Here is a 20,160-nt window from a genome sequence, read left to right as displayed (position 1 = left end):
TTGTTTTCTTTTAATTGAATCTTGAATGCTGTTTTATTTTCCATTCAATTAAGTCACACAATGAGCAGTTTGGAGCTGTAAATGCAGTTTGGATGATTTTCTTATTTTTACTTTATTAGTCAAGTAATGCAGCTCTATTCCGAAAAATCAATAACACTTTCTGTTAATACATTTTCATTCTAATAATGGCGCCATTTGGCTTCCATCGTGAGGCGCAAAGTCTGCTGAAAACTGCTGAAAATCAATAACGCTCAACGGTAACATTAACTACAAAAACATTAATGTCAACAGATTATGTACATTACCTGACACTCACACGTCTTGACCGCCATGAGATTCAAACTAAACTAAAAATCCAACCAATGTCCGTTGAGCTGAGGCGGAAGTGACGTCATTCCTACGGTGGCCGAGAGGTGCAAAACACTTTAACAATCGGATGAAACAAATTTACGGATGAAACAAATTTACAAATGACAAAACACTTTTACAAGCGGCTGAAACAAATTTACAAGTAACGAAACACTTTTACAAGCGGCTGAAACAATTTACAAGTGACGAAACACTATAACAAGCGGCAGAAACAATTTTACAAATAAGATTTTCTACCGGAAAGGGAATTACCGACCCTTGGTACGTTTGGGCCAATGGATGCGTTCCGTCGGTACAGTTGGTAGTAAGCGATAACATTAGGAGATAATTCTGTTTGTGTTTGAATTTCAAAACAAGAGGAAGTCTCGAACCGACTTTAACCTCTTCGCGAAAAAAAGTTGTTGCATGACCACTTTTGCGTTGGTGTCAAACACAAAAAGGGGATTCCTCACTCACTAACTCACTCACTCACTTTCTACCGCTTGTTCCTCCACTGAGGGTCGCGGGGGGACTGGAGCCTATCCCAGCACAATGGGCGGAGGCAGGGTACACCCTGGACTGGACGCCAGTCAATCGCAGGGCTAACACATATAGACAAACAACCATTCTCTCTCACACGCACGGGCAATTTTTAGAGTTTCCAATTAGCCTAATAAGGGGATTCCTTACTTATTTTATTCATATTTCAAATTAGATGTATATTTTTTTTCCTTTACTCCTAACCCGTTTCAAATTTTAAATAAGGATTTTCATTGAAAAACAAAATAATTGAAATATCAGGAATAATTAGATGCTTTTGCAACACATTACCCTACAGATTTATTCTTTTTCCTTAATTAAAGTTATTTCTGTAATTTATCACATATGGTCACTTTATACCAACATTTAATTAAACTCTTGTTCAGACAATAGTACAAACATTCAAAGTTCATTTTGAATTTAAATCAGTAGTCAGTAAACTTCAAATCCACCAAAAAGTGTAAAACCCCTGAAGAATTCTGGACCTGCATCCTCGTGCTTTATGGCTGTTGTAGTTTTGTGACATTGTTGCTGTTGCAGTTTTTCCACAGAAGATCTTATTCTGTTGTTCTGTTTGGAAATGTAGCATATATGACATTAACTGCACAGCTGTGGTTCTTAAAATATAACTACATTTAACAAAATGTAAAATGTGTCTTAGTGTGTTCCAGTGATAAAAAACACACAGTCTCAGTTTTCAACTTTATTTTTTAAACCAAAGATATATTTTCACAGTTTGAAGCCAGATGAGTCCAATGAAATCCTCCTCACATGTTGGAAACCATGGCGTAAAAAAAGTTCAGGGTTTCTCGGAGGTCGGTCACTGACCTCTACGAGTTCTTCTGTGGAACTCTTATTGTCACCTACCGGCACAAAGCACAACATTTCACAACTTTAGTGTATTTGTTTCAAATGTATGGAGCTAGTTAAGCAGCTACAACAAACATCATGGATTAGGTAAACAGATTTAACAACATTTTAGCAACATTTTTATTTTAGTTAGTATTTTACTGGCTGATTTTGAGAGCTTGATCTGATGTTTAAGCTGCACTAATGCACCCCCCACTTACCGTCTTGACCTCCGTATAGTTGGTCAGACCGTATTCTCCCAGCTCTCGTCCGATTCCTGATGCCTTGTAGCCCCCAAATGGAGCCTGGGCCCCAAACACGTCATAGCAGTTAATCCTGCGGAGCAGAACATGAACTCTAAATCTGTAATAACGCACATTTCAGATACAAAAGCATTTACACATCTGTTTCTATGGTCAAGAACGTCTTAAAACTTTGATTAGAAACTTTAGTTCTCGTATTCGAGAGCCTCTGCTGGGGTGACAGCGCCCTCTAGCGAACACATAACCAAAATGGCTCAGAAGTAGCAGAGACAGCTTTATCATTTTAAATCTGTTCCTGATAGAATCATGTGATGTAATGCATACCACACAGTGCCTGCGCGCAGACCGTTGGATATATAGTGCGCCTTATCGATGTCCTTCGTGAACACAGCTGCTGCCAGACCGTATTTGGTGTCATTGGCCCGTTCCACCACCTCCTCCAGCGACTTGAACTTCAAGATCTGCATCACTGGGCCAAAAATCTGCAGCAGAAAATGGAGGGAAAACAAAGATCAGTTAATAGAAGTGGCAAAATCCAAGTGTGCTCCTGTGTTTTAATGGGTTCAGAGATTGTTGAAATTCAACAGCAACCAAATAATCGATATTTCTGTAATGAACTGAACTGGTGTTTCGGAAGGAGTGGACTCAAGTCATGTGACCCTCCACCAGGAGTGTTGACCTCCGTACGTTATGGCTGGAAAAGAGTTTACTGAACATTCTGCACCACAAAGTCTCAAAACACAGTGGCAGTGGGTAATGTCCACCCGCCCCCCCTGTGAGTGACAGCGTCCACTCTTTCCTACCTCCTCCCTGGCAATGGTCATGTTGTCCTGTACATCTCCAAACACAGTGGGCTGGATGAAGTATCCCTTGTTTGCAGCTACTCCTCCTCCACACATCAGCTTGGCTCCCTCCCTCTTCCCCGTGCTGATGTAGCCCAGGATCTTGTTGAACTGCTCCAGGTCCACCTGGAGGTCAAGACAGAGGAAATGAGGAACAGCTCTACGAGCATGCTATTAGAACCCAGGGCGAGCGTTACTTGAGGCCCCTGCTCCGTCTTCAAGTCGAAGGGGTCCCCAACCAGTCGCCGCTTGGCTCGCTCCGCGCTCCGCTCCAAAAACTCCTCATAGACGTCTTCTTGCACGTAGGTGCGTGAGCCAGCGCAGCAGCACTGGCCTTGGTTGAAGAACAGGGCAAAGTGGGACTGCTCCACCGCGTCCTCCACTGGGAGCAGGAAACCAGACAAAACCGGACATGAGGGTGAGGCTGTGATGCACGTTTGCTCAGTCCAACAACAACAACAACAGAACCACATACTGTTGGCGTCAGACAGGATGATGTTAGGGCTCTTTCCTCCCAGCTCCAGGGTGACTTTCTTCAGGTTACTGCTACCTGATGCCTGCTGAATCAGGTGACCCACCTGGAGACATGGCAGTAGATGAAGAAGCATCAGTCACAATGCTGATATCTCTCAGCCAGCACTTGAAAACAGGACTTTCTGCAGATAGTTCAGATTTAAAAACAAATGTTCCAGCTTAGTGGGCACAAACACACAACCTCCAGAACAAAGAACACAAGTGTCCCACCTCTGTGGATCCGGTGAACGCCACTTTATCGACATCCATGTGCCTGACGATTGCAGCCCCAGCCGTGGGTCCCATTCCAGCCAAGATATTCACAACCCCTTCTGGGAAACCCACCTGAAAGAGAAAGCGGGGAGATCTTCAGGGAGATACAACATATCTGAGTTAACATTTCCAGCTGCGCAGACGGGACCATACGTAGACGTAGAAGAATATTGAGAGTAGAAGACCGGTACAACTGCTAATCCACGGTCTCCACAAGTTTGTTTATTTTAATTTTATAGTTCAGGGCTGCTCGTAGAACACCACCACCTTGTCATTGGTCTGCTGGAAAACTTTGAAAATTACCGCCATCTACAGGCTCGGCGTGTGTACTTCAACCTGTTGGTGGCATTTGATACGTTGTCGCAAATTCAATGATTTCTAAAAACTTTATTCTTCTTTTTTTTTTCTTTTTTTTTTTTTTTTTAAATGGAGCCTCTTTCCAATTTGTGTTTATTGGTCGTAAAAGTCAATATTGACCTCTTTACAGCTCTCAGCACACTTAAGAATCTAAAGCAGTACAAATAATAGGTGAAAGCTGCTTGACTGAGCCAACAGCATTTTACAAGTGTTCAATTATTGCCATTAAGGTCTAAAGAAGGTCAACAGCCTGAGGAAAGAAACCAGAAGAAGTTTGGCTTCTTTAGACACGACTACTTTGGTGGGAGTGGAAAGCATTCAAGCTAAAAGTGTTGGTGCTGCAGGAGAGACGGTACCTCTTTGACCAGGCTGGCCACATACAGAGCAGTTAACGGCGTCTGCTCTGCGACTTTCATCACCACGGTGTTGCCGGTTGCCAAGGCAGGGCCAAGTTTCCAGGCCTGCATCAACAGAGGGAAGTTCCACTGCAGAGACAGAGGGGGCGACACAGACACTACCATCAGCTCACCATGAAGACAACATCCTTCAGTATTTCCTGTTTCCCTTTACTCCAGCAACAATTTCATGTTTAGATAAAAATATGAAGAGTTTGGTCACATTCAACCTTGTTTGCTGGTGAAGATAAAAGATGGACAGTTACAAAATATATACTGCAACTTGAGGAGAAGATTTTTTGTACGATTTATTACCATTTTAATCTTTTCTATTTCCAGTGGTCAATAAAGCCATTTTCACCCATTCATGGGGGCTTTTATCTTTGTTTACTTCCTGGCTTTATTCTCACCAACTGCTTTTATCCCATTCATTTACATGCACTCATAAATAAAAAGCCCCCCCCACCCTCACCGGAATTATCTGTCCACAGACCCCGATGGGCTCATGTCGGGTGTAGCAGAAGAAGTCTCCGTCAATGGGAATGGTCTTTCCCTCCCATTTGTCGGCCCAGCCTGCGTAGTACCTGAACACACCACCAGAGGTTCAGTGACATGGTCAGGCCAGGGGGCTCCGCAAGACGCTGGGCTCAGCAGATAACATGCGGTGGTACCTCAAACACTTCACCACATTGGGCAAGTCCACAGAGTACGCAACTGCATATGGCTTTCCATTATCTAGAGTCTCCAGTTCCTATGGCAACAGCATAATCTGAGTGTAACAACCTGCCACAAGTGTTTTCAAACAGCATGTGTGAGCATGTGAGCATGTGTGTGTGAGTGTGTGAAAGATGGCATTACAGCTATAAAAATTGATCCACTAAATGAAAAGGTTAATGTGACCACATGTGTGATAATGTTTAATGAACAAATAAGGAGACTAACTTGTTTTGGGTGTTGAAATGTGCCTAACGAGTAATTATTGTAATTATACGAGCGTTGTTTAGGCCGGACTCACAGCCAGATAAGCAGAATCCCTCTCGATGGCGTCCGCCAGACGGTTCAGCAGCAGGCCGCGGTGTGAGGCATCCGTCCGTCGCCATGGTGACCCCAACCTGAAGGCATCACGTGCGGCTTTCACAGCCTTGTTTACATCTGCCTGGAAACGATACCATACACCAGAAATAGCACAGCTATATACAGCTTTTGGAAGGGGTATATATATATATATATATATATATATATATAATTAATTAATTACTGATTTAATAAATGAGTAATAACCTTAATATAATGCCAAATCAGAGGGACACAAAAGCAAATTAAATATAAGATGATTCATCCACACTAAACAGGTTAGATGTGTCTGAGACATTTTTTCTATACGGCTTCAGTCCAAAACAAACATCGGTTTGTTCCGTCTTTGCTCCAGTTAACTTGTTTTCCTCATCAAGTCTGCGGCGTTCCCCACAGCTCTGTGTTCCACTCACTGCCTTTTTCCAATACAAGAGACATGTGCACACATCTGAGTCCTTAACAAACTAAATCTTGCCCCAAGAGCTGGTTGATTCTGTGTTTTCTAAATTTTTCTTCAACCGTTTTAATCGCAATTCATCACCTTCCCGAGAAAGAAACGTTCCCACAGCTGAGAGGTTATTAAAGGACAAAACAACTTTATTGACTTCTGTAGGTTACACTATGTGTAAAAATAACTTTCTGTGCATTTTCTATGATACAGGTCAGTGTTTACTGGTCGGGTTTACCTCATCCGCCTCGGCGACCTGACAGATGACCTCCCCGGTGGACGGGTTGATGGTGGGGAACGTTTTCCCGTTGACGGCGTCATGCCATTCATTATTGATGAAGAGCTGAACAAAGGAAGAATCACGCGCGTTATTACAGAGCCTCAGATGTGCACGTGTGGGTTCGGAGGAAGCACCCCTTCCAAAAGCTCACTGGATTCCTCGCCCCACACCTGGAGGAATTGACCCCTGGTGTCCAGGTTAGTTACCTTTATTTAATGGTTGTTTATAAGCTGTTACCTTTTTAAAAATCAAATGTTAGTACTTGTACAGTGAGCTTTGAAATGCATCTACCTAATGCTACAGGTATTATTTTAAAATTTCCATTTTGTTATCTCTTCAGGTCATGAGCCACCCAGAAACATCCGAGTTTGTTAAAGGCTAGAGAAACATGGAAAAAGGTCACCCAGGTAACTGTTGGATCCCAATATTCTGGAGTCACTGCTGATCCGTGTGTTCTCTGAATAAAGACTCTAAGGAGAAAAATGCCAATTTCAAAATGTATTTAGTAAATAGAACCAATTCAAGATACAAATATTAAGGAGCTCCAGGCCAGTTTCATAACCCTACAATAACAAAGAGAGTTGTCAGGGCATGAGGTCTGACAGTCTAACTATGCCTTGACCCAGTCTTTTATAGAAACATATAGGCAAATTATTGCTGCTAATCCAGTCCGATGTCCTCTGGTTGGATGACCTCGTCTTCTCCCTCCAGTCCCATTGGATGACAGTTCTCCGTTGTTTTGTTTTTTTTAACTCCAACCCAGGAAGAAAGTATTTTAGAAGACGAGAGCCAAATGTTTCCCAGATAGCCAGGTCAAAGTTCACATTCTTCTTACAGACGAACTATCAACACCACTAAACTATGCTGTCCAGTTTTCCGATGGGTGTTTAACACTTCCAGCCTGACCGTCTCCACTGACCAGTTATCCAAACAACAGTCATGTCATGGAAGGGTCAATTGACTGCTTAACTTTATTACACTTCCTAATCATTATATTATCCCTAACATCTAAACTAACTCTAAAATAAACAGAAACAAATGCAAAAAACAGAAAATCTCTTCATAACCAAAGACCATCCAAGTCACTTCGATAAAAACATCAAAACAACCACCTTATCAGGGCTTCATTTGCAATTTGGCAGGTTTGTTCGCTACATTTTTTGCAAGCAAAACCTATGAAGCAACTTCAAAACCACAAGTCGAAACTCGAGTTTGAAAAGAAAAGAAACATCAGGATTTAAAGACCGGCTCAGACCTAATTATGATGATCATTAGTGACAAACAGTCCGCGTTTGGACTCTGGATCTGTTTTAATATCAGTTCTCCTGGAGACGTCGGCACTGAACTGACTGATCTGCTGCTGTTGCAGCTTGGAAACGCATTACAAGGTTTTACTTTGCTGATGAAAACATTTAAAAAAAAAAAAAGAATTATTGTGATGGGCTCAAAATGATACTATATTAATATTTTATACTATTAAATATTACTAAATTCTACGATAGTTATTCCCAATTAATTGTAACTGTAATTTTTAGTTAATTCGTAATACTAAAGGTCTTTCCCCCCTCATGAAGTGTCATTATGGTCGATTATTAACCTTAAAATGACACCGTTTACATGACTTTCGTTATATTATCCAACACTTTTGTTAAATATTGACTCGTCACCATAACATCGCTGAGCGGAGCAAACCTTTGGTTACATAACGCAGAATCGGATCTTTATTCAGGCGAAAGGGTAAAAAACACCGAATGCAGATTTCCAGCCGAATACACTCGGTTCACAACATGTTTTTCACTTCTGCTGCAGATAAAATCAGAACTTTCTGCGGGCGCTCGGAGGTCAAGCACTTCCTTAAAGGCTAAAAACGTAGAACTTCCTGGACGGCGTCCAGAGGTTTAAAAAAGCCAGAAAGCTACTGCAAATGAAAAACTTCTGCACTATTTTTAGGAGTTATAAATGAAGGACGAGGCTGAAATCACGCACTTGCTGATGGCGCCGTAAGCTAACTGCGGCTCCGCTCACCTTGTTGAAGTGGACCTCCGGCTGGGTGTTCGGCACCGGGATGGCCGCCGCAGAGTAGCGGCAGACCGCTGGGCAGCCGAACCTGGGAAGGGCCCGGAGGAGCACGGTACGGAGCATGGTGATAACGGCAGGAAAGTGAGCTGGGGCGGAGGGCTGGAGGCAGGCTTATATGCAGCCACCTGCGGCTCTGCGCCTTTAAGAGAAAACCGGAAGTCTGCGTACAGGCCCCTTTTTAGTCACGACGACATTATTATTATTATCATTATTATTCCCCAGATCGAGGAAAGAGAACCGTTTTCAAATAGATAAATACAAAAAGAGAACTGTTTTCTGAAGATAAAAAAAACCCCATTTCTGCACATTTTAAACCCTGCTCTACGGGTTTTGTTTTTGTTTTAAACGTGCGTTTATTGCGCCATGCATGTTTTTACAGTGTATATTGAATATAGTGGGTCCACCCAGAAGTTAAAAAAGTCTAAATATAGTTCTTTTTTAGTTACATTCTTATGCGTTATTGTAAAAAAAAAAAAAGTTACAGTGAAATGGAATGTGAGTGTATCTTGTACAACGGTGATTAACATAAACATTGAGATTAGATGTGAGTTAACAGAGCTGGTGTGTGCCCCCTGGTATCCTCTTCACAAGCTCATGTTCACCTGGACAAACTGGAGACAGACAGAAGGGCAGCGTTAAACTTTAAAATGACCCAACGGCATTAACAAGTATTATCAGGCTGGTGTGTTTTAAATGTTTTATGGGATCTGTTTTAATTAGTCATTTACCAAGATTCATTACTATTATGATTGTTGAACTTTAAACACCCTGGTTGTTAGGAAAAACTCCAGCTGTAGTTTATTCAAGGGGAGTTTCAACCAGGGGAGGCTAATTCCAGAGGGACTACAAGGAAGTGAAGCTCTGTGGGGGCCATAAAAAACAATCTCAACCACTCCTGCTGAATGAGAAGCTGCTCCAGATCTACTATCTGCTGGATCTTTGATAAGCCTCACATGCTGGAGGCCCCCCGTCTGATCTAATAATTCAAAGGACTGTCCTGGCTGATGACAACTCTGTGGTGGGGGTGTGAAGGATGTGATAAAAGCCAAAAGCAGCACCCAGTGATTAGTGCTAGCATGTTGCTAAATGAGCCTCCCTGTGTTGAAGCAATTGGTGAGTTTCAAGGTGCTTTAACAGGAGGAAAAGTTCTAAATATTATGTTGATTCAAAACTTACGTCATCGTAGTGAAAGGAGGCGTTGCCGTTTTGAGCAGCGTCTCTCCTTCTGAAGTGATCTAGGGAGGACAAAAGTGCTGGTAACCGTGCTGGACAGACGGCATTTGAAAGGTCAACACTTTCCTCCAGCTGGCTCACCGGTCAGGGCTCGGAGTTTCACACAACAAGTGATGAAGTCATCAAAGGTGATCCTTCCGCCTGTGCTGAAGCGTTTCATGATGACATTCATGGCCTGAGGGCTCAGATTATAACCTGCACATAAACATCTTTGGATAAGGGCAGTTTCATATCAGGTGATTAGGAACAGGGTTTGGTTGCTGTACCCAGAGAGCTGATGGCTTTCTGGAGCTCGTGGCCCTCCACCGTCCCGCTGCGGTCCTGGTCGTATGTGGCGAACGTTGACTTCCAGGCATTCAGAACCTGGCAAAGTTCTCTGAACTCATGAAAGCCCATCGTGCCTGACATGTCCTTCTGAAATCACCCTCAGTTAAGGTCCACCTTCGTTTAAAATAATAATAATAGAAATAGCCACTAGAATTTGTATGGTAAGAAGCTAACAGCATCTCAGGCTTTTCTTGTACGATGCAGGTTTTTTGAAGTTAAAGTTACTTTAATGACATTTATCATTCTTACAAGAACCAAAACCTGAAGAGACAAATTGTTCGTGCTATAAGAGTGAAGAAAGAGTGGAAGAGAGGAACCACCGTGGATGCCTTTATGCTTGAGCTGTATTATCAGAGCCTAAATCTCCCTAAAACCTTTTCAGAAAAGTCAGCAGTTTTCACGGCTGTGGTTCAGTCAGGAGTGTTGACGTCAGCCGTGGATGTGTTTCACCTGTGGGTCAGTTAGAACTGTGTGATTGGCTGATGGGAAGGATACATCCAGCATGCAGATCATCAGTCTGCAGGCCTCCATGCTGAAGGCTGGAATAGGAGAAAAATAGAAGAAAGTCAGAGTACGACATGAAGAACCTCATCAAATCCACATTCAGGTGCCTATTTCTCTTGAAATATAACAGGTGTGGTGTTTTAATCTACTGTACAAAAATTACAGTACTTTAAGAAAGAAGAGCTGGCATTAATTAGGAGCAAGTAAACACAGAAGCTTCTCTGCCAACCAACTAGAACATCAAATGATTCCTTCAACACGAACAGATGAGAGAAGAGAGCTTCTAACGTTTGTATCCGCCAGAGATGCCCGACTGCGTGAGGGAACGCTGCAGCTCATCCGCAGAGATCTGTCCATCCTGTCAGAGGGAAGACAGAGATAAACACAACAGCAACGGCTCGTGAGTCCTACAGACTCCCAGGAGGAACATTCCGTTCAGATCATGGATAAACAAAAGGGATGAGGATTGGCTCTGGTTCTCATGATATAAAGCAAAACACTGTAATGAAATGTTTAAAGACTTCCACAACAATCTGTAAGTCTCATGAGTTCATGATGTCAAATCTGACGTGAGGTGTAGGGTGGATTTACGTTACCTGTCCAGCTACAGCCGAAAAATACCCATACAGAGGATCCTGCTGCAGAGAGAGAGAGAGAGAGATGTTGAAAGGACGCTGCAGATGTTGGCCCAGGACTAACAAGCACTCAGTTACTTAAACAACCAGATCAACCTGAAACCAACACAAGTTCCTGTAGGAGAGAGTTCAGCTGCTTCAGGTTCCCCTCAGATTAATGTGAGACCATGAAACTTGAGCCTTCCTGCTTTATTCATTTGCTATTTCCCAGATAAATATGAGATTAAACTCAATATGTTTAAGCTCAGCCAAATTCAATTTAAGTTAATTTTGTCAAGAAAATAGAAGCAGGTGCTTTTTTCATAATACATCCCGTAATTTATGAATAATTATTTTACCAATATTTTATTCGTTTATTACTACTCGTTTAGAGTTTAACCTTTGGCCTTTATAACCTGAATATTTTAGTTGGACTTTGAAACTGCATATATCTAAATAACGCAGCACAAGTACCTTATATTACACTCGATCAGTGATTTTCATGTACGTTATATTAACATTAAACTCAGAATACCATCACAAATGTTGAACAATAAGCGTCCAACCCGTCGGATCAGATGTTTAGACATTAAATGCATAACTTTAACTCATCCGTACTCGTATTATGTGCTGTAGACAATCAACTTTAGCTGATGTGAAATGAGTTTAAACGACTAAGTACCGGTATCTGTAATGCTATACATATACATATATATATTCCTGTAATGGTATATTCCCTTACCGCGCCCATGTTAGCCATTTTAATCCGATAGATTAATAAAAATGAGGACTTCTGCTCGAATTTCACGGTTCGGTTTATACTCCGGACGGTGAGTTTAGAAGTGGATTAAAAAGGTTCCAGATTCGCGCGAAGCACAAAGGTGGATCTATAGGTGAACCGGCCACAGTTTGACGGCCAATAATGCAGTTTTTCTGGATTAATGTTAAACGTCCCGCAACGAACCCACCGCAGACCTGAGCTACTTCCGGGATGTGGGTCACGTGGGTTCGCGGAGACCACGCCCTTCCTAGTTAAGGTATGTTTATTTCTCATGAGAAATGGTCCTCGTTTATTCTTTCTGGAGTCATTATTAGTTACAACTGAAGAAGCATTTTAGAGTCTACGATCATTTTTCGCGTAACGTATTAAATAACGTATAAAATTTGACCTTTTTTTAACCGTAGTGGTGCCATAAACTCATTTGAGACACACACCAATATTAAGATTAATTTCATTGTTGACTGAGAGCAGCCTTTTCAGATCATGCAGTGTTGCAAAAGAGCCTTCCTCGTTTTATACACCTCCACAAACATGAAAAAGGGTTCAGTATGAACTACAGTAATCAAAAACACTAGTTAAATTAATGAAAATTCAAACAAATGGATATAAAATATTTCATAAATTGCAAACCAAGCAGGATTGTTCATCTGAAAGGATGACATCATGCGCAAAAACAAGCCGTCCAATCAGACAGAGACTCCAACAGTCCTGCTGGGACCAGATCGTGCAGGAGAGGCTCCTCACACACATCCAGGATCAGCTTTGGACCGGGATGGACAGAAACAAGGTGGGCAAGTGGGTCTGGTCTCCTGCATCCCCACAGCATTCAGGGAGGGTTTCTTCATCAGTGTTGATGCACTGTGAGGAAGAGGAGGAGGAACCGGAGGAGGAGGCCGGTGGGGGTCCTGATGTTTGCTGTTACACTTCAGGCAAGTTTGGATCGTTTGTAAATGTGTAACTGAAAAACTTCATTGTGCTTCTTGTAATCTGAACAGTCTTCTATCAAAAAATGTCAAAAATGCAGTTTAATGTGTAAAATACAATATTTACCATTCTGGTAGGTGTGGAAATGCTGTGTTATTTGGGACATGGAAGCTGCTGTGTGAGATGAAGTCATAAAGGTGTGACGACTGCCTGCATCGTTAGCCTGTTGCTGCTAACTAAACTCTTTAGTGTCTGGAGTATGACAACAATCCCGCATTTGCTTATTTTTGTTCCTCTCTTCTGGCCGTTGCTCACCACAATCCTCCAACACGCTGCAGCAAATTTCCTTGTCCCAAACTCAGCAGGTGGGATCAGCAGCAGAGGTGAGCAGATGGATCAGACACGTGGTTCTGATGTGGAGCCAGACAGGATGCAGGAGGTCTGGGTTAGTAAACCCTGCTGCCCCCTGCTGGTCAAGAGCATTAAACCACCTCGCCTATGTGTTTGGTGATGTGTATGTTTGTAATTGTCACGCAGAACGACTAACTGGAACTAATCGGCAAGAATATCTTCACTACAGTTCTTGCATTCCCACAATTTGTAGACATTAATGAATTAATATGACTGCTGATTCAGAAATAAAAGGTCGGCTCCATCTACTAGGTTGACCCCTGATGGTTGGGTGCAGTAAGGCTCGCTCACAATTACTGACTCATGTTTGTGATCTTGTGAGTTAACCCTGATTTTATTCATTATATATAACAACTCCTTCCTTGCAGGTCATGACATCATCTGTCAGTGGATCCCCTACCAGGCCCCCTGGGGCTCCGGCCTGGCTCAGCAGAGGCCTGAAGCTCCTCATCAGTCAAAAGTGGTGCTCGAGGGTGATGCCGAAGACAAAGCAGTTTCCCAACATTCTGTTAGTGGGTGCTGGTGGGAGGGTCCAGAAGAACCGGAGACCCAGGAGTGCGTCTGCCAGCAGAGGGAGCCAGAGCGTCTGGGCCCCTCCTGGCCTGGATGCACGTACGCCTACAGCGGAGGTGATTAATCAGGAAGCTGACAGTCGTGTGTCGACATTGTGTAACCTTCTAACACCAACACTGGCGCTTACAGTGAGGAGGAACCTGCTGATTGGACTGGAGGTGGTGGAGGAAGTGGCCATTGAAGACACTGTGGAACTAATGTAAGTATGATCAGTGCAGTCTGCTGTGTGTGTGTGTGTGTGTGTGTGTGTGTGGGGGGGGGGGGTGCAGACCCACCTTTGACTGGAAACCATTTTCTCCCCTCAGAACGGACAACATTTACACAGACCATCTCCAAGGTCAGCTGTATCCACCGTGTAGCCACTTGTTTCAGGATCCAGCCTCACCAGATTTACACAGTAAAAGTAGTACAATATAGAAAATACTGATACGATAATACAGTAATTTAGATTTAAGCTCGACCCATTAGTTCCGAGAACATTCACAGGAATGTGAACACACAACTGACTAAATAAACCAGTAAAAACTGGTGGTGGTTTTGTTTTCAGCACAAACGTTCAGGTCTTCGAGACACTGATCCTTCTGTTGTATTTATGTGTTTTGGGCCAAAAGTGGTTATTAAAATCACTATAACATACTGTCATAGTGTGAAATATAGATGGACATGAGCATTTATCTGCACCGCCTCCCGGTGGTTGGTTCTGGTACGTTTCAGTGCAAATTAAAGATTTTGCAACCAAATGTTTTTTGTCGTTTCTGCAGTGCTGCGAAAGTGAGTAGAAAAATACTTTTTAGTCACACTTTGTTCAGGTATTTGAGTTTAATTTACTTTGCGTGCATCAGGACTGTAGACAGGTTCTGTGTGTGTGAAATATCCGACTCAGTAATACACAAGCAGCACAGCAGCCTTGGCAATAAATACAACACAAAGTGATACAGAAGATGCTGGTTTGAGAAAGGTAACACACACACACACACACACACACACACACACACACACACACACACTCTCTGTCTTCAAGGGTTAGTGGAAAAACAACCTTTTCTCTGTAGCGAACAGTTTCTCCTCCTCTCCAGAGACTTGGTTTCCCTTCACACTGTGGGAAGACGAACAGATATGTGAATGAAGCAGTGAGGGACCATAAAACAGAACAATTCTGCTGCAGCTTTGATCTGACAGACGTGAAACCAAATGAAGGGAAGCGTTGAACACGTTCGGGGCTCTCACCAAATCTCTTTAAGCGTCGTGTTGTGTCCCAGTGCTTCGGCGAGCTGCCCGATGCCCTCAACAGTTAAACGGTTGCTGATCAACCTGCAGACAAAACCAGAGGAACCGAGTGTTGCACATCCAGAGGAAGATTAGAAGAAGGGGTGTGTGCGGGGTTTACTTACCAGAGGTGGCTTAAACCCGTGTTAGCTCGGATCAGTTCCGCCAAGTGTGGAGCGACTTCATCAGTAAACTCATTCTGGACTAACCTGCCCCCCCCCACACACACACACACACGCACACAGAAGTTTATTGTCTATTACTCTGATGGGATCATCATTATCGGACCCTGTCTGACCCGAGATGACCAACCAGAATATCCTGAGCACACTGTTGTGTTGCAGAGCTTCAGCCAGACATCTGCCACCTCGAGACGTGATCCCATTGACCGAGAGGCTGCAGCAGAGAGAGACGACTGTTGGTCAGAGCTGCCGAAGAACATCTCATCCCAAAATATAACAAGGGTGAAGAAGACGAAAGGCTCTCAGATACCTGAGGTTCGTTAGACTCGGGTGGTTCTTCAAAGCTTCTGAAAAGGCTTCAGCTCCCTCGTCGCCGATGCAGTTCCCCCACATCCTGCAGGAAAACCCACCACAAGAGTGTCAGGATGTGGCAATTTTGTCCTCAAAATTCGAAGGTAGAGTGCCTTCATGCTTTCCTAATGATTGAAGGGGTGTGTCTGACAGGCCTGGGCCACTGAGGTAGGGTGCAGGGTTCATTTTTAAACTAGCGGCATTCACAGTTTTAAAGAAAAGAAATCTCACCCCACATCAAATATGGACGTGCTCTTCTGAATGGCGGCGGCCAAACGTCTCCCGCCAACATGAGTGATATTATTTTTGCCGATCCTGAGGACAAGTTCCACACCAGTGAGTCCTCCTTCGGCGCTGCACTTATTCTAAGTTTGGATTGTTCGGACTCACTTGACAACCTGCAGTTTGGGGCACTCTTCGATGACCCGAGCGACCAGTTCGGCTCCGACGTCTGTGAGGTGATTGCTGTAAAGCCTGCAGGTGGAAACACCAAGCAACATCTAATTCTCCTGAACTGGGACAGACACTCAGACGCTCCGCAGCCGTGTTGTCACACGTATGTGGAGAGCAGAAATCCCGTTACCGTGACAACACCACTGTGAAACAATGTATCATCTTGTAATTTTGGGGGGGGTCTATGACGTGTTCACTCACCCCAAAGTCTGGATAACTTTGTATTTACATATCTCCTCAGCAAGAACCTCGACGCTGCCGTCGTACAGATTATTGACAGACAACCTGTTGAGGAGCAAACGTTCTTCAGTGGTGGAACATTAAAAAACATGCTTCAGAATCAACAAAGTCTTTTACCTCAGGATGGTTAGTTTGGAGAACATCGGCCTCAGCTGCTTCACGCCATAGTCGCCGATGTTGTTGTTGTCCATGTCCAGCCCGTAGAGCTTCGGTTGGTGCTGCAGCACAAAGCTGACGGCCGTGCAGTCGCTGGAGAACATGTTCAGGTAGGCCAGCTTGAGTAATCCAGCGGGGATGCCCCTCGCCGTCCTCTGAGCGATCTCTTTGCTCCCCGTCTCAAAGATGCACCTGAGCAGCCACAGGAGGCGGGACAGGCCGTGGATTTTACTGCCCTCGCTGCTCTTGTACTGAGGCACATCCTGGAGGTGGGACCTCACGCTGGCCGACAGGTAGGACTTCAGCATGCTACGTTTCTTTTTCAGTATATTGGGAGATGCGAGAAGGTCTATGAGACCCATGTTAGCTTTGGCCAGGAGCCCACACAGGAACAGGTTAGTGAACTGAAGGTGCTCGTTGGCTGATGAGGACGCCTTCGTTATGACCTTTGAGGAGTCCTGAATGCAGCAGCGAAAAGGCTGACAGGAGGAGGCTCTCCTCCTGCTCTCTGTAAAGAACCTCAGGATGGAACTGGGAGGAGCCTCTTCATTCAACACCAGCGCAAACGCCGCCAGAAAGGACTGGAGAGTGGCGTGCAGAAATTCAAACATAGGACTGCCGTCGCAGCTGCCGGCAGCTCTGAGAAACCCCAGGGAAAGTTCCTCCTCCGTCAGGCCACACCCACTGACCTCCTCCTGGCTAAAAATGAAGCCGTCTCTCTCGACTCCTTGAATGGCCAGTTTAGCAAAAGCCGTTAGCGTCCTGAGGCCACATCGAAACGTCTCCGAAGTGCAGCGGGCGTTATTTTTCAGCAGGGATGGTGTGGACGAGGCCGCGTGGCTGAGGAACACCTCGGAGAGCATGAGGAACATGCCAGTGAGCGTGACGCAGGTGTCAGGGAGGTGAAAACTGTCGTGCACGTTGTGCAGGTGACGGAAGCTCTTGAATGTGATCCAGCAGAAGAGCGGGGTGGAGCAGAGGCTCCACAGGTGAGGGCTCGCGTCCAGCTGGACCGACACCAGCTCCCTGTGTTCCTGCTCCTTGAAGTGTAAGCTGATGTAGGTCTTCAGATGAGCAGGGGAGAACCCCCGCAGAGCCACCTTCTTTCTGACCACACGCTGACGGAAGTCGATGCCGGTGCGGGCCGTCACCACCTTCTGAGAGCCCTTCAGCAGTTTCCCACAAAGCAAACCCATGAGCAGCTGGAGGGGGTAGGCCTTGTCTTCTGGGGACGCCACTTCAGGTGCGTTCATCTGGTCTGCGTCCTCCTGAACCTCATCATAGCCATCAAATGTAAAAATCACCTTCTCAGGGAAACGTAGGATGTAATCAAACACCTCGTTGTCTGGGTCGTGGTCCGGGTAGCAGTTGTATTTGAACAAAAGTTCTCTGAGGGAGATCTGTTCTTTGTCCTTGAAACAGTTGAACATCCTGCAGCGGAACTTGAAGAAGAAGATGGCGTCCGTCTGCAGCTCTTTCTTGGACCAGAGATTCTGGAGTTTCTGTAGCAGGAGGGACTTTCCCACACCGGCGTCTCCCATAACGTAGATGGTTTCACCATGGGGATTAAAGACTCCGTGGTCTCCGAGGAGATGGTCCAGGCTCTCCAAGAACCCGAGACGTTCGTTAGAGTCATTCAGGAGCTCCATCAGTGTGTCGGTGTAGAGCTCCTCCAGATGGGCCTCCTCTCTCTGACCGTAGGACATGATGAAGCTGGTGTCTCGGATCATATCGTCCCTCAGCTTCTCACAGTATCTGCTGACTTGTCCAGGAAGACGCTCAGTTACATGACGATCTCTCAACCAACTGAACGTCAACGTGGAGCCGGATTAGTCCGGTTGCTACTTACTGGGATCCGTGTTAACCACTGGCATCGGTGTTACCTCGCAGCTCGGGACGTAGTTGATGTCTTTCAGCCATGGCTGGAGGTCTATGTAGGCGTCACGGACCGTGAAGATGATTTTAAGGAAGTACTCACAGGCTTGCTCCCCCTTGCACTGGACGACCTCCAAGATTTTCCGTACCTAAATCATAATCACGAGTTCTAAATTGTTCTCCTTTATGATCTTACCGTCAGGAGAACTTTTCCTTTAATTGTAAATTGGAAAATGTGTATTACTAATTACATTATCATAAAAACATTCTGATCATTTTTTCTAATTTCATCATGGTAAACTTTAAAAGTTCCTTTGATTGATAGCTGGCGCCATCTTGGGGTGGCAGTACAGAATACAGGAGTTAAACTAAAAGCTAAACATTTCTTGAGAAAATCAAATCGATCTGTAAAACCATCCAAAACCTGAGATGTTTTGGTTCTCCAACCTTTTCCGTCCTGGTGACGGTCTGCTGCACAATATCAACATCTTCCTCACAGAAGAAACCACAGGCTGACAGGTTGTCCAGGAGACACTGGACGCTCTTCAGTGTGGACACCAGCAGCTCTCTGTGGACGGTGAGGAGGTCCACATAGGACATCTTGGCTTCTCCTGTCTGACTCATATTTGCTGCATCACCTCTGTGAGCGACACAGAACCAAATATTACCAGATGTTTTCACTTTCTGGGCTTGACAAGTAAAGTCAGATTAGGTAAAACACATCTGGGACCAATCACACACAGCAGCAGCTACAGGTAGAGGAAAAGGTCAGTTAACAGAAATGAACTTTTAAGATACACGGGCAAAAATATTGTAGTTTCCACATTACACTGTGATAAAAGGTCTTGGATTCTTATTCAGATCCTGTTATAAATATTGTACAGTAGATCTCAAACAATTGAATTCCAAAGGGAAAAATAAATAAATCGGTAAGCAAAGTAAAATCAGAGAAACCACTCAGCAGTTACGTATAATAGCACAGATCTCACCATAGTGTCGCTGTCATGAGGCGGACCGTTACCTTCAGGCAAAATTACGAAAAATCAACATAATCCGACGGTTGTTCCACGCTACATCTTGTGATTCGTGACTCATTAAAGCCGAAAATTTTAGCAAAAATCCTAGAAAAAAGTCAAGTCGCTTCATTGAAACGCGGAAGAAACTTTCTGAAGGCGGAAGTGAAAGTAAACAAGGATGTCCCGCCGCGTTCATGCCTCATCGATAATGTAGGACAATTATTTTTCACCCCCGGGCTTACGTGTCATAAATGTATTATTTTCATCGAATTTAGATTCATACACTATTTTCTTCTGTGAAAATGGGTAATAATCCTAAAAATATATCTCTACACCAGGGGTGGCCAACCAGTCAGAGCCTAAGGGCCACATCATACACGTGGGCACACGTGAACATCTCCTCATCCCTTCCTCACACACACACCTCTGCTTAGCCAGATTTATTTATAAATGTCAAACACCAACATGATAATGACAGAATTTGCCTTCTACAGACCACGGGCCAGTCATTTTCAACAATGAACATTGTGTCTCACACACACAAACTCTCAATTCAACTAAGTCCACAAACAAAAATATAATAATTAAAATATTTTTTTTCTCTTACTATGTATGTTGCTTAGTGGGACTTCTAGCACTCCTTGCTTTGAACAATCCTCTTCAAATCTGGCTTGTCTTCAGTTGTTGCCAGGCAGTCAGAGCAGATCGATGCAGGTTTCAGTTGGTGCTCCTCACAAAGATCGATCATCAGCTGCAGCCTCATTAAATGCAGGCTCCACATTAAAGCGAGGAATGCGATCTGTGGCCTTTTCAGTTGTAGATCACGGAACCGAGTCACGAAGCTTCCGTGAACAGGCGAACTTGACACTAATTGATTTCTCAAAAGATCGTGTCCCTACTGAGAAACTTTGCGGTACTTTCATCTAACGCGCATGCGCTTTTGGCGAAAGTACCGTATTGAACTCAAGCGAAGCGAACACGCACATTAAAAAA

General features: G+C 44.2%; 3 protein-coding genes across 6 annotated transcripts; all 3 read right to left on the bottom strand.

The window, feature by feature from the left end:
* Nucleotides 1-1,578: 1,578 nt before the first annotated feature.
* On the bottom strand, nucleotides 1,579-8,411 carry LOC130533094 (aldehyde dehydrogenase, mitochondrial-like). 2 transcript variants are annotated; one of them, XM_057046234.1, is made up of 13 exons: nucleotides 8,208-8,410; nucleotides 6,141-6,245; nucleotides 5,396-5,536; nucleotides 5,052-5,131; nucleotides 4,853-4,964; nucleotides 4,342-4,470; nucleotides 3,587-3,700; nucleotides 3,318-3,420; nucleotides 3,040-3,224; nucleotides 2,804-2,968; nucleotides 2,325-2,482; nucleotides 1,959-2,073; nucleotides 1,579-1,751 (listed from the first exon to the last, which is right to left on the bottom strand). In XM_057046234.1, the coding sequence occupies exons 1-13, from the start codon at nucleotides 8,322-8,324 to the stop codon at nucleotides 1,719-1,721; spliced, it is 1,557 nt and encodes a 518-aa protein (XP_056902214.1). In that variant the 5' UTR covers nucleotides 8,325-8,410; the 3' UTR covers nucleotides 1,579-1,718. The 2 variants fall into 2 exon arrangements, with proteins under 2 accessions (XP_056902214.1, XP_056902215.1); XM_057046235.1 differs by lacking the exons at nucleotides 4,853-4,964; nucleotides 5,052-5,131 and having other exon boundaries at nucleotides 8,208-8,411.
* Nucleotides 8,412-8,589: 178 nt separating this feature from the next.
* Nucleotides 8,590-11,952, bottom strand: sri (sorcin). Of its 2 annotated transcripts, none has more exons than XM_057046243.1 (8): nucleotides 11,682-11,952; nucleotides 10,922-10,960; nucleotides 10,614-10,683; nucleotides 10,317-10,360; nucleotides 9,761-9,908; nucleotides 9,576-9,689; nucleotides 9,438-9,496; nucleotides 8,590-8,872 (listed from the first exon to the last, which is right to left on the bottom strand). In XM_057046243.1, exons 1-8 carry the CDS (start codon nucleotides 11,697-11,699, stop codon nucleotides 8,846-8,848), a joined length of 519 nt encoding a protein of 172 aa, XP_056902223.1. In that variant the 5' UTR covers nucleotides 11,700-11,952; the 3' UTR covers nucleotides 8,590-8,845. The 2 variants fall into 2 exon arrangements, with proteins under 2 accessions (XP_056902223.1, XP_056902222.1); XM_057046242.1 differs by having other exon boundaries at nucleotides 10,922-10,963; nucleotides 11,682-11,951.
* A 2,476-nt stretch (nucleotides 11,953-14,428) lies between these two features.
* nod1 (nucleotide-binding oligomerization domain containing 1) lies at nucleotides 14,429-20,089 on the bottom strand. 2 transcript variants are annotated; one of them, XM_057046230.1, is made up of 12 exons: nucleotides 19,775-20,089; nucleotides 18,599-18,791; nucleotides 18,126-18,300; nucleotides 16,238-18,038; nucleotides 16,082-16,165; nucleotides 15,818-15,901; nucleotides 15,659-15,742; nucleotides 15,387-15,470; nucleotides 15,207-15,290; nucleotides 15,020-15,103; nucleotides 14,856-14,939; nucleotides 14,429-14,724 (listed from the first exon to the last, which is right to left on the bottom strand). In XM_057046230.1, the coding sequence occupies exons 2-12, from the start codon at nucleotides 18,773-18,775 to the stop codon at nucleotides 14,652-14,654; spliced, it is 2,814 nt and encodes a 937-aa protein (XP_056902210.1). In that variant the 5' UTR covers nucleotides 18,776-18,791; nucleotides 19,775-20,089; the 3' UTR covers nucleotides 14,429-14,651. The 2 variants fall into 2 exon arrangements, with proteins under 2 accessions (XP_056902210.1, XP_056902209.1); XM_057046229.1 differs by lacking the exon at nucleotides 19,775-20,089 and adding an exon at nucleotides 19,141-19,336.
* Nucleotides 20,090-20,160: the final 71 nt, after the last annotated feature.

This window comes from Takifugu flavidus, chromosome 10, assembly GCF_003711565.1.
Source record: "Takifugu flavidus isolate HTHZ2018 chromosome 10, ASM371156v2, whole genome shotgun sequence".
Lineage (NCBI taxonomy): Eukaryota > Metazoa > Chordata > Actinopteri > Tetraodontiformes > Tetraodontidae > Takifugu > Takifugu flavidus.
The sequence above is the reverse complement of the archived record's forward strand: the minus strand, read 5'-3'. Positions and strand labels throughout refer to the sequence as shown.